This window comes from Penicillium waksmanii, assembly GCF_028829765.1.
Source record: "Penicillium waksmanii strain IBT 27052 chromosome Unknown utg000008l:1.0-5622682.0:1.0-5626561.0, whole genome shotgun sequence".
Classification (NCBI taxonomy): Eukaryota; Fungi; Ascomycota; class Eurotiomycetes; order Eurotiales; family Aspergillaceae; genus Penicillium; species Penicillium waksmanii.
In genome coordinates this window covers 5,373,804-5,386,586 of record NW_026643254.1, presented here as the reverse complement: position 1 = coordinate 5,386,586, position 12,783 = coordinate 5,373,804, and the positions used below count along the sequence as shown (strand labels likewise).

Below are 12,783 nucleotides of genomic sequence, written 5' to 3'. Positions count from 1 at the left end.
AAATGGATCTCGATTACAAAACATCGTATAGACACTCAAAGCTCGACTTCAATCGCTTCCGTAAAAAGCCCATCGGTATGTGATATCTTATTCCAGCTATGGCAAACATAAAAGCTAATCCTGATCAAGACAAGCCTCCATCTCCGGTGCATCGCTCCTCTGAAGCTTTTGTGAACAGGCTTCCTTTTCTATATTCGAAAACCGAGGAGATTGTCTGGAAATGGGAGCAGTCGAAGCTCTGTGGCCAGAGCATCAACACTACCTTGCAGTCCACCATCATGCCACAAGATCACCCTTCTAACAGACCGGACAGGGCAGACAAATTCGTTTGTATGCTGAATGGAAGTGTCGTCGTGAAACCTCCGGCCTACCTGACGAATCTGAAGCCGGAGGATTATCAGGTGGGGTTTCTGCATACAGAGAACCTGACAGATATGAAGATCATTCTCCTTGGGCTACCCAAATGGAAAAGACCTTCCAAAGTCCGGGAAAGCATGCTTCGTTTTGAGAATTTGCTGGCCGGGAAAAGTTTTCCACTCTTCTACAATTGGTCAACCGAGTACTGGATCTCAGATTCGGTCATTCTCGATCCACGGTCAACCGATGAAACTGAGATAATCAGTAAGGGAAAACGAACGGCAAGTAGCCAAGATTTGAGGTACATTTGCGCTGGCCTTCCATCAACCACGATAGGGCCTCTTTTCAACACGCTTGTGACCTCGGGGAATGCAGACCCAGCCTGCTTTGAGTATTCGATGGGGTTCATTTGGATTCATGCGTCGATAGATGGGAGGAACTTCGAGATAGAGCTTGACACTTCTATCGATCCGTCTTGCGATCGCGTTGATTACATGCTACAACAGATGAGAGAGAGGTCGTGGTTGGTTCAGGCAAAGCTAGCGGAGAGGTCCAGCAGGGTGAAAGCCGCTATCTCGGTTCAGGTTCTGGGCGTTTCTCAAATTCGCGTCACTTCTACTCATAAACCAATTACTCATCAGTAGGATGTGTTTCAGAGCCAGGTGCCATACCTTCGCCTGGGCCATGCTATTTGTGTCAAAATGTCTCTTCAAATTCCATCATCTTCATATCAAGTTAAAAACAATTGCGTTATTCGTCGCGTTGCCGCTGTACCGGAAAGACTTACCGAAGGGACGAATTGGTATAAAGAATCGGCCACTGAGCAAAGATTTACCTCTGTGTAATACGTAATATCGACTGACTCGGTTGGTAGGTATATTCATCAAAGGTACATTTGAAAAGCCTTTGCTGTATTCGCAGAAGACAGATGTAGTGTATAACACGTAGAGAAAGCACCAGAGTGGTCCTAGTCCAAAAATACAACAGCTGCTAGTCGTAAGGCAAGAGTGTAGTCAGCGTGAGAGAGCCCATATGACGAATTCTTGATGAATCTATGCATAGATAGTGTCCATAGAGGCCCCTGAGCCAGCCGAATTTTATCCCCGCTGCGACCGCCGGGTCTGCTCCGTCTTCTGCTCCGGCCCAACTGGCGCATCAGTCATATCACTTTTGATCCGCTCCTCTGCTTCCGCCTCGACAGCCTCCAGCCGGTGGAGAAGGTCTGCCAGGTCCCTGCGGAGATCCTCGATACACTTATTTTGGTCCGTCAATTTACAATCTAGGGATCTGGCCTTAGGTTAGCCCTTTGTGTATTGCTTGGAGGAAATGTAAAACTCACTTCACCCGCACGTCTAGTCTTCAAGTATCATCTGTTAGTAAAGACTTTGCTTTCACGGTAAGGGGTGACTCGGACTAACTCTGCGAGGCATGTGAGGGTAAGCACGTTGCTATCTCTGGGCTGAGATAAGTGTCCGCCGTATTGAGGACTCGGAAGCACCCTGTGATCGTGGGTACTGGGAGGATTGCCCTGTTGCGGAGCAGCTTGATCATTCTTGTTGGAGGGCGTCGATGGCTCTTCCTCGGTAGTGTCTCCAGACAGAGGTCGGGATGGGCTTCGGCTGTATTCGGACTCCGAGGATGACAAGGACAGTGCGCGCTGCAATCGACGTCGGAAGTCTGGCATCTGCCGGGTGTATGGAATTTTCCGAATGGCTCCCATAGTCGTGTATCGAATCAAGCGGGGTGCTGCCGACAAATAGACCTGTTTGAAAGTTATGACGGGAGTCGCTCTTATATGATTCGTGACGGGTGACACTCTATATATGTGAAAATAGATTCGGCGAGCAAATGGTCGCAGTGGAAGAGGCCATCACCCTGAGCCCCGGCCAGCCATATCTGGCCTCAGATCGTGAAAATTCAAAGCGGGGCCCAATAAGCATTTGGCCACACTTCAGCGGAGTTTCAACGGGACAAACGTTGACTAGCAAGCTATCTGCACGAAGTGAACGTCCCAATCCGCGGCTTGCAGAAAGTTGGATTCGCGGTTGGAGTTGCAAGTCAGCGCCCAGCGATTGGTGCCGCAAAGCTGTCACTTTCAATGTGTCCTACTAGCAAAGATTCATCTGCGTGCACATCGGGCTGGATAATCTTGTAACATCCTAGCAGGGGTCAATCGAACTGATAATTTAATTAAAGATTCGTTCATTCAGTGCCTATATTAGATAAATGTAGTGAGGAAGGGTAGATGCGTCCAAAATTGGGAGCATGCATCGAGGCAGCTACGATGGCAAAGTCTACAAACACAAGTTCGAGGGTATGGTCAGTCGATTTGCCAGAGCCAGCCTATTCTTTCGAACTTACCAGCCAAGTTGAGAGTCGTTTGACCTTTGTCAACAACGTTGAGGCATTTTATTTGTCAGGCCTAGACCCAGGAGAGCCAAGGGACCAGGTGGGGCGTGCCACTCCACCCGCTCTCTCCGCCCCGAACTCTTGAAATTTCTTATTTCAACGTTGATAAACCGCCTCAACACCCACGAAATTAGGGTCGCCCAGTGCGAATTTGAAGTCAAAATCTCTGGACTCGGCAAAATTTACGCAAGTGGTCGCTGCCGGAGACCCTACCCACAATGGCATAAAAGACGCTCTTTTCCCGTCGAAAAGAAAAGCAGGACTTTCCTCCTCACACTCCAGGCCTCGCAGCCTTGGGGTGTCTTTTGCAGGTAAGATCTGCGTTACCAAAAAGTCTTCGCGCGAAAGGCCCCGCGTAATCAAGTTTGCCTCGCAGGGGGACGCTGCGTTACCAATTGAGACCCGCAGGAGAGTGTTGCGTCAACAAGTTCTCCCTCGCAGCAATGAGCCCTGCGTTGTAACAATGTGCTCCGCAGGGACATCTGCGAAATCACGAGTCTCCGCAGGGACATCTGCGAGATCAAGAGCCTCCGCAGGGACATCTGCGAGATCAAGAGTCTCCGCAGGGACATCTGCGACATCAAGAGTCTCCGCAGGGACATCTGCGACATCAAGAGCCTCCGCAGGGACATCTGCGACATCAAGAGTCTCCGCAGGGACATCTGCGACATCAAGAGCCTCCGCAGGGACATCTGCGAGATCAAGAGCCTCCGCAGGGACATCTGCGACATCAAGAGCCTCCGCAGGGACATCTGCGAGATCAAGAGCCTCCGCAGGGACATCTGCGACATCAAGAGTCTCCGCAGGGACATCTGCGACATCAAGAGTCTCCGCAGGGACATCTGCGACATCAAGAGCCTCCGCAGGGACATCTGCGACATCAAGAGCCTCCGCAGGGACATCTGCGAGATCAAGAGCCTCCGCAGGGACATCTGCGAGATCAAAAGTCTCCGCAGGGACATCTGCGACATCAAGAGTCTCCGCAGGGACATCTGCGACATCAAGAGCCTCCGCAGGGACATCTGCGACATCAAGAGTCTCCGCAGGGACATCTGCGACATCAAGAGCCTCCGCAGGGACATCTGCGAGATCAAGAGCCTCCGCAGGGACATCTGCGACATCAAGAGCCTCCGCAGGGACATCTGCGAGATCAAGAGCCTCCGCAGGGACATCTGCGACATCAAGAGTCTCCGCAGGGACATCTGCGACATCAAGAGTCTCCGCAGGGACATCTGCGACATCAAGAGCCTCCGCAGGGACATCTGCGACATCAAGAACCTCCGCAGGAGACCGCTGCGACACCAAGTTCTCCCTCACAGCCCTGAGCCCTGTGATTGTATAATCTTGAGCTTCCAGGCAGCCTTGAGCCCTGCGTTATCAAATTTGCGCTCATTAGGCGACCCGTGGCGCCGCGGTCCTCGTCCTGATCCTCTGGCCATTGCAGGCACCTCTTCGTGGTGTCAGAGACTAGTATTCGGGGGAGTCCTCGAAGAAGCCAAGACCTGCACCAAAGAATCAATAGAATGAAAAATCATCCAGTATACGTTGTGTCATGCCCTTCAGCCTGTTTGTAGAGTTCAATAGCCATGTTCCTGGTTCGCGTAAAGTTGTTATGGAGCCTTGAATCATGCCCTGTCTTTCGACAATGGGCATTTCTTCACCGTAGTGCGAAGTAGGGCACTGAGTCATCGGGCCAGTGGGGATCTCAGTGTATGATCGCTTAATGGCCGATCTGGGCGACGCGTGCAATCCAAAGTAGTCTCCATTTGTGTGAATGCGTATTTTTGCTGGCCACCAAGGGGGCAGAATTTGTCTCGATGTGGTGAAATGCGGGCTTTCGACAGTGAGTAGGTAGTGTTGGCGTGCTGATGAAGGCGTGTTGATGTTGAGGACACGTTGATGGTGACGGCCGGCGATGAGTGACGGTTGACGGATGGTGATGATCAGGATCGATGGGAACCAGTGGTCAACATATTGATTTGCGGCGCGGCGTAACTGCCGAGCGGTGAAGTGGCTGCCAACGGTGACTACCCATCGCCGTTACCGTGGGATCTTCGTTGGCTCACCAATGATGTAAAAGATGACAGACGGTGAAACATGATACCGTTCATCAACCTAGAGTATTTCATTACAGCAGATCGCAATTAGATTATCTGTTGAAAGTCTTTTCTGGAAAACTCGATTATGGGCTTGGAGTTGCGTGATGGTGCAATCAACTTTGGTTCCCAATTCAAAAATATGTTAGAGGGTACGCCATGTACATCTATTGACGATAGACTGTATCGTTATTTTCACTCGGGTCGCTCTTCTACGCGGCTCGAGCTTCGCCGTATATTCTTTGGCGATACACAGCTCTTAGGTATTATCGATGAATGATCATCATGTGCGTAATATATATCCTCAGATGCGCACGTACATGGTAGCAGTAGAATTGGAAAACCATCAGAATGTCAGCGATTCAAGCCCTCTATTCTGGCCCTCTTTTCAAATGTCATATTACGTTAGCACGGCCAAATGAGAGACACTCGTGGAGCTCAAAGGGGTGATGTAGCTGGGTACGAGTCGAGACTCACGGTGGCTATAATATTCTAAAAAGACGGTGGATATAGTGAGGCAGATTTCGCGCGTTCAGCGCATCTGCTCCCGTGATCTAGTCGAATATAACACGTTGGCTTCCTTAACGAACCGGGTTCGATTCCCGCAGGGCGCATCTGGATTACCATTCATCAGAAAGACGGTTCTCGCTCATGCATCGTGTTCCCAACCTGGGGGTTTCCCAGCTCATCTCGCGTACATTTTTATCTCGTGGGCCTCGTGTTTTCTGTCGTCACTTGACACCGTCCTAGGGCAGCACCCGGCGGTATACTACAGGCGACAAGGCCGTGCACTGACGCGTCGCAGCGTCTCGCGTCGGGCGCAAGTGATAGGCCCCACAATGGCAGAACAACACAGCTACGTCCGAGGTCAATAAGCACGGCTATTCTACCAGTTATCACAAACTCGCCTGGCATCCTTCGAGTAACAATTGAGCAATTCCAACCGCTGCGGCAATCGAATGGCCGTAATTCGCGAGGCTGCGTCCGCTGGTGAATTCGTGCCGTTCGGTGGTGACCCGGGGCACAAGAATGCGACAATTGCGGTTTATTGCCAGGAATGAATCACCTCGAGTATGGCAGAGTGACTCCCTTAGCTCGCACTCGTCGGCCCTACAATGCACTCCCGCCCAGCTCCAGGTCGATTCCTGTTTTCGGCCATGCAACAACCTCTGTCGGCAGCAACTTTCCAGCGAACTCGGTCATGATGCGTGATATAAGGATTGCCAGACTTCACCTGTGGAGCATTCGATCGGCTTGCGGCCACGTTTGGAAGGGAAAATTTATCTTTATATCAGCGGTTTGGCAAAATGTCAATTGATTATCCCAAGCGTGCAGTTATGAGAACGTGTTGCCAGCTTCGTTCGCAAAGCAGGCCATGGCCGCAGCCTGGGTATCGCTTTCTGCATTGGGACACAGCAAAGCAGTTTGCCGAGGGATATACTAATTCTAGCACACATTTTTCGCTGCTGGCGCAAGAGAGGTCTTCGCCACTCACCATGCTCGTGGTATAGATGAGCTTCCCTAATACCAGCCCACAAACAGAACCCCGATTGGACCCGTGGGAGCGGCCGAACCACGGCGGTTTCTCACTGCCTCTCCATATTAGCATGATCCCAGGTGATGAGGGTAGTGCCAACCTACTGCAGTGAAGCCTGGCATCAGCATAGGCAGACTAGACACGAGGTAGCTGTCTCGCCTCATTTACACGTCAAAGGGCCCGGCATTGCTCCGTACAGCAGGAATGAGTGGGCTATATCTGTCAATGCGTATCCCTAGGCAAACTTCCAGCTGTGTCAGTGAAGGACATGACTGGAGGAGATAGTCATGGTATGTTGTTCTGAGGAGGCTAGGAACTGACCTGAAGATTACCGCGCTCGTGGCGAGAGATCCGGGGTGGATCCAATGCCGTGGCCTACAATGTTGCTTGCTCGGCTGCAACCAGGCTCTAACAGAGCTGGTCCTCATAGTGTAGCCAAAAGCTCAGTTCATTCCATATTGATTCTTTTACTGGGGAAACCGTGGTCCTCCTCGGTGGTCGTTAATGCTCGGCTTTTTGCTGTCGCCGGACGCTGCGATAGTTCAGTCGGTCTATCATGGGTCAAGATCAAGCCTGTCGATATATGGAAGATCTTTCACGCTGTGACGGTTAACCATTGGTTGGAAAGGAGGGGGTATGTGGGAGATGAAAGCATGCTGGAACTCTACCATATGCAAATCAAAGAGGACTTAGCTTCCCTGGGGGTTTCCCGTCAACAGCAGCGAAATGGGCATTTCAAGCAAATGTCTCTGAAACAAAAAACGCGAAACATACTGATGGCCAGTGGCCTGACCAGTCGTGCACCCTTAATTTTGAAGGCGATGGGAAAGTGTGGACCGGCCTTGATGATTGGCTTCTTGGTATATGTTCTATGGCTAGGCAGAGGCATCATAAATGTTTCTGATAGTCAGAGAGCAAGGCGAGATCAAGAATGAAGAAAGTCACATTCGCATGAAATTCAAAATGCGGCCCCGGCCATGGGAATGGGTAGAGGCGACGCACCAGGGTGAATTAGAAGACATTCGGGGGCTTGCAATCGACTATTTGCCTTCCTATGAAGCGTCAGCACGAAGTAAGTAGTCTTGAAATTGCCGCAATGATAAAAACTTACGCTGTCAGATATAGGTGTCTGCTACATTCTGACATGATCAAAGCCGTTGCATAAAGTATGCCATCGATCTATGGATAATAGTAAGTAAGTAGATAGCTTATGAAGGCACTTTATAACTCACTTTCCCGCAGATTCGATTGTATTTGAAGTTGTCCAAGGTCTGTCTAAGGGTTTGCCAGAGAATGGGTGGGTCGGTACTGATGTTAGACATCTCCCCGTCGTGAGATGCTGCTATGTTCGATCGGTCTAGCAAAGGGCCAGGTCATGGCTGCTGACGAGGCTATGGGTTGGACGTGGGATAAGAGTTGCGGAGCCATCAAGATACGGCAAGTTCCTAATATATTAACCGTTAACCTTTGATCAGACAGGGAAGTGGTTGAGAGATAAAAAATACTCTGGAATGTTACCACATGCCTAACTGGAGGGCATCAATCCTTCCTGAATTGGCACGCCAGCAACGTCAGGCGAAGCGGCCCTGGCAACCACATCTTCAGACACACCAAAAACGCAAGCAGACTGGGAGTCAGCGGTTTGACCCAGCAGAGTGCAATATTGACATTCGCCCTATGAGGAGAAAGAGACATTAGCGATATTTCTGAAGAACAGAGAGCAATAAACAGATGAATTCCACAGTGAAATCCAAAATGCAGTCCTGGCTTTGGAAATAGACAGTGGCAACGCGTGGGGCACTTACAAGATATGGACCGGCTCATGGTAAAACGATCGGCTTCCTTTATAAAGAGTCGTTAGCACAGGTAAACTACTCTTGAAGCTGCCATAGTGATCGAATCTCACCTTGCCAGCTACCGCTGCGCGTGATATTCCAGTGTGGTCGACCCGGTTTGTAAGTGGATGGTTTTGATCTATGATAAACCGTCGGTAGGTAGCTTATGGGCTCTTATAACTCATTGACTTCGCAACCTGAGTTTAAAATCGAGACAATTCCAGTTCTTTGAATTAAACTCCCAGAGAAGCAGAGACGGAGCTGGTGTGAAACATCCTCCACGTTAGCATGATGTCAAATTATCGGGGAGCTAAACTTACCTGCCGTTTACGGATTTCGATGTCGAGCATAGGTAGACTAGGAGCGATACAACAGGTCAGTTCGATCACATGTGCATCAAAGTTTGGGGTCGGGTCAGTCCATACCGAAGGCAGCTGGCGAAGTCGAGAAGTACTTGATATTCTTCGCAGGATGAAATGTGAAGGAATCTTTGAGAATAATCTTCCTGCTGGCGAAAGCCCAGGTACTTATAGCATTGTACTCAGCCCTGACCTTTGCGCTGATGTCATGATTGCTGCCAATTGTGAGGGTCTCAACATCGCTGGGCCTCAAATTGCAGTTGACCTATCGTTTAACCTGTGATTGAGGCAGTATTCGGCGATATCACGACTTCTTGTCCATTCTGTTGATGATTGAGTATATCCGAAAGTCTGTCTCACTGTTATTCTTGTTTCAACACGCACAGTGATACCGCATACAAGCGCCGACGACACCTTTCAACATTCATCAACGTGGGCCCAAACCTTATCGTGACAGGAGTGGCGGCAGTTGGTTATGCCATGTTATTCCGCTCACCAATGATGAGTGCCTTATTTCGAACGAAGAATCTCCTATCCCCGGATTATGCAAAGATCAAGTTACGGATGCGCCTTTGGTTGCGGGTTAGCCGAACCGCAGAATTGCTCACGTTCATTCAGCCTCCATATTTACTATATCACAGCAGGGTAAGTTTGCCTTAGCACATTATACATGATATCAGGTAAATGCAAGCAAGATATGGTGCGGCTTGGGTCAGTGGTGAATGTTGAAACGCGTAACTGGAGCTTTTCTGCGGCAACCCTCTGACTGCTTAAACGGTACCAACAGTGGCAACATTTTATCCTATACTGGGTCACTAAATAAAATGCAATGCATCCGAATGCTGCGTTACAATATTGATCAAGTTTAGAACCAGCTAGAATTGGAGAGTCGTCCATGTTTAAGCCCTCAGAAATAATCGAGGCTGCAAGTACGGTGAGTTTTACAATTCCCTGATAAGCTATGCACTGATAATTCGAGATTGGCCGAAGTCATCCCTTATACAGCCGCTTTGGCCTTGCCGAAATGCAGTAGCCAACAACATGAGTCTTTACCAGCGGCAATATGGACAGTAGTCGACCTTTGCTAGCAAGTTCCTGTTTAGGAAAGCAAATATTCGATCACGAGTCGCTCAATGTCTTGTACTTCACCCTTGTGCATTGCCACTGCCCATCTCCAACGCCCGCTACTGTAATTTTAATCTCAAAATTAAGGCTATATGCCCGTTTCTCTGTCTCATCAAAGTGCGACTGTCGACCATTTATCTGAAAGACACGCTCCTCATCAAGAGATACGTGAAATCCTCACACGTGTATGTGGGCATGAAGAATCAAAAGGAAGTGCTATAATCAGGTATACAGTATTTATATACAATAACATGTCATAATGCTTAGGCGGGCGACTCAGATCTGTCCGATGCAGAACATTGTACCATTTCAAAGATCTTAGCCTGGGGTAATAGGCCACGAATGGTAGAATCTATTTCACGCATTTTGGCTTCAATGGCTCGGCATTTATCTAGCTCTTCCGGCATAGTTGTTGGATCGAAACCTTGTGAAATCTCTCGCATCAGACTTTGCTTGAGGCTCTCCCTTTGGGCAATAATCTTGCGATAGGCTTCTCTGCTCTTCTGCAGCAATTCAATGGCGTCCATTTGGGCTACCAGATCCTTGTTCGTCGCGATGAGGTCCATTGCTGATTGCCCTCGTAGTAAGAGCTCGTATGCAAGCTCTGCGTTTGTCTGAAGGGTCTCCTTCAGTCGTGATTTCAATTGAGCAAAGAATTCTGTAAGAATAGCCATAAAATTCGAAAGATTCTGATCATTCTCTTGAGAACTGCTCTTCGCTTCTTTCAAAGTGATCTTCACGGCATTTCTAGCCGATTGTCCTACCGTATCACTGCATGTAGATCGTGAAAGTGAGAAATGATGCTGCCCCTCTTTTTGGTTCTCTAGACCATACATCGAAGATGGCTGTGGATCAAACTCTGGCTCAGCACTTCCAAACATACTTTCAACATGATTGACATCAAACCAATCATCTTCATCTTCCTTCTCGCGGTTCTGCGGTAAATTAGGGCAATCCTGTCTGTGCCATTGCGCAAAATTTGAAGGAGTGACATGACTGGCTCGGTCCGACTCTGCCAGTAGCTCTGTGGAACTTTCTTCCAAATTTGGTGATGAGTTTGCCTTCCAAGTGCTTTGATCTTCGGTTACGCCCGATGTATATTCTTCGTTTTTCCATTTTGTCCTAAGCTCCTTATAAAAATCTTTGCGTGTTGCAGTATCCTCGGTCAACGATGAAGGCTGGTCTCCAGAGTTCGTGATCGATGATGCGGAGGTCAAAGGGCCGATCTCCCCCGTAAGATCAATAGACTCAACAGTGTCAAAGGGCGGCGTAATGTGCTTGCGACCTGACCGAAGCGGTGTGGTTTGAGAAAAGACCGGCGATGGTTCCAGGTAGGATTCTATTTGAGGAGAATTCTCGTGAGCTTTCAATTCTTCATCTTCATTCATGATGTATTCTGTCGTACCCCGAGCCATGTTTCTTGAGCAAGATAGCTTTTTGTAAGTTGAAGGTGTTTTGTCTGGCTTTTTGACGGAGTAACTGAGCAATTTAGGTCTATGCTCAGCGCGAGGCGTAAGCATTAGTCGTGGCATGCTCTTGTTTGGCGCATTGTTGGCGCACTCTAGAATCTCATCCCGTATCTCGTTTTCGACTGGCCGAGGGTCGTTGAGAAGCACGACAAGAGTTCTCAGTGGGGATTCTGGTCAGCAGGACGTATAGAGAGATACTGACTTGAAATCCTTTTGAGACGTATGAAGATTTTAAGAGTTTTCCGTCAGCGTGCTATGCATATGGTCTTTGAGCTCGCCACGGACTCATCATGTTGGGGCGACGTGATGAACAAGCTGCAGTGCAGGCATTATGCACGTGGGCGGTGTGTGCGATTTCACGCTCGAAATTCGTGAACCCGACGTAAAGGTTGGCTCTCTGCAGCAATCCCGAAGAGAAAATGTCATTTGTTGCAAGCAACAGGGGATCCTCAAAACATCGATTTCGATGATTGGGATCAAATGAGGGATGGCGTAGTAGAACTCGCACCAACTCCAAGTCGCCTGCCTGGGCGGCGACGGCGTCTTTGGCGGTAACTGCGCCGTGGTTAATTGCCAGAGCCTCGCCCTGCCGCAACGAGAGCTTTACCGGTTCATTGTGGCCGTTTCCCGCCGCTCAACAAAGGGGTAGATCCGCCAACCCGGTCGCATTGATTTTTACACCTCCAGTTGACGTCATCACGCTCTCCGGCGTATACATTTGACTAGTAGACTCGCCCCATTTTGATTTCCGGTAGGTCAGATGAGATCGAGCTGTTAAAAATCTAAAAAGCAACTTCTTCGCTTCAGACAGTTCTCCTTTTCATCCGTCGTGCGACTGAACCTAGTGCTAATCGAAACTTTTCTCTTGCATTTTTTCTTGCAGCTCAAATGTTTGACCACGTCGCGCTATCAGTCCCGCGGGACATTTATCCAGAAGTCGTTGAGTTCTACCTCGCAGCTCTTACACCTTTGGGGTACGAGAAACAGATCTCAATGCTCGATGGAAGACTTGTGGCTCTTGGAGATACACAAAGCACGATGTCAAACAAAGCGGACTTTTGGCTTTCAGGAATGTCCGACTACCATGCGGAGACGCATTGGGCTTTCGTTGCCCAGGGTAAGCAGAAGCGTCATCTATACTATCGAATAAAAGTTGACCTTGATTCTTTATCTCCAAAGAAAAAAATCAAGTGGATGCCTTCTATAGGAAAGCCCTGGAAGCTGGTGGTTCAAGACAACGGGCCACCCGGCCCTCGCCCACGTTTTGGTCCCGAATACTATGCTGCTTTTGTGATAGATCCCGTGGGTAACAATGTGGAGGTTGTTTGCCGCAAGTCAGATTGAGTCCAGTGAATTTCATCATCACAGAAAGTCTACTCTGGCGAATCTCCAATTTGCTTTTAATTTAAAGTGGATAGTGATGATGATTTCATTTACCCTGGAACCTAGTCTCAAATTGGATCTCACGAGGCAGCAAAGAGATACTCTGCCGTGACTATTAGTGTTCAGGTCCAAATCTATCATTTTCAACGAGGAGTAAAAGTGACACTCGGCTATTGAAGTTGCTTTCCATCCACATAGCTATAATTAGTATAC

The 12,783-nt window shown here is 48.9% G+C and overlaps 2 protein-coding genes across 2 annotated transcripts; one reads left to right on the top strand and one right to left on the bottom strand.

Moving 5' to 3' along the window:
* Positions 1-9,981: 9,981 nt before the first annotated feature.
* On the bottom strand, positions 9,982-11,106 carry N7481_010319 (Helicase C-terminal; the record flags this gene model as incomplete). The annotated part of the gene is made up of 1 exon (XM_057269538.1): positions 9,982-11,106. The coding sequence occupies one exon, from the start codon at positions 11,104-11,106 to the stop codon at positions 9,982-9,984; it is 1,125 nt and encodes a 374-aa protein (XP_057120215.1).
* A 969-nt stretch (positions 11,107-12,075) lies between these two features.
* On the top strand, positions 12,076-12,531 carry N7481_010318 (glyoxalase/bleomycin resistance protein/dioxygenase; the record flags this gene model as incomplete). The annotated part of the gene is made up of 1 exon (XM_057269537.1): positions 12,076-12,531. One exon carries the CDS (start codon positions 12,076-12,078, stop codon positions 12,529-12,531), a length of 456 nt encoding a protein of 151 aa, XP_057120214.1.
* Between the last annotated feature and the right edge of the window lie 252 nt (positions 12,532-12,783).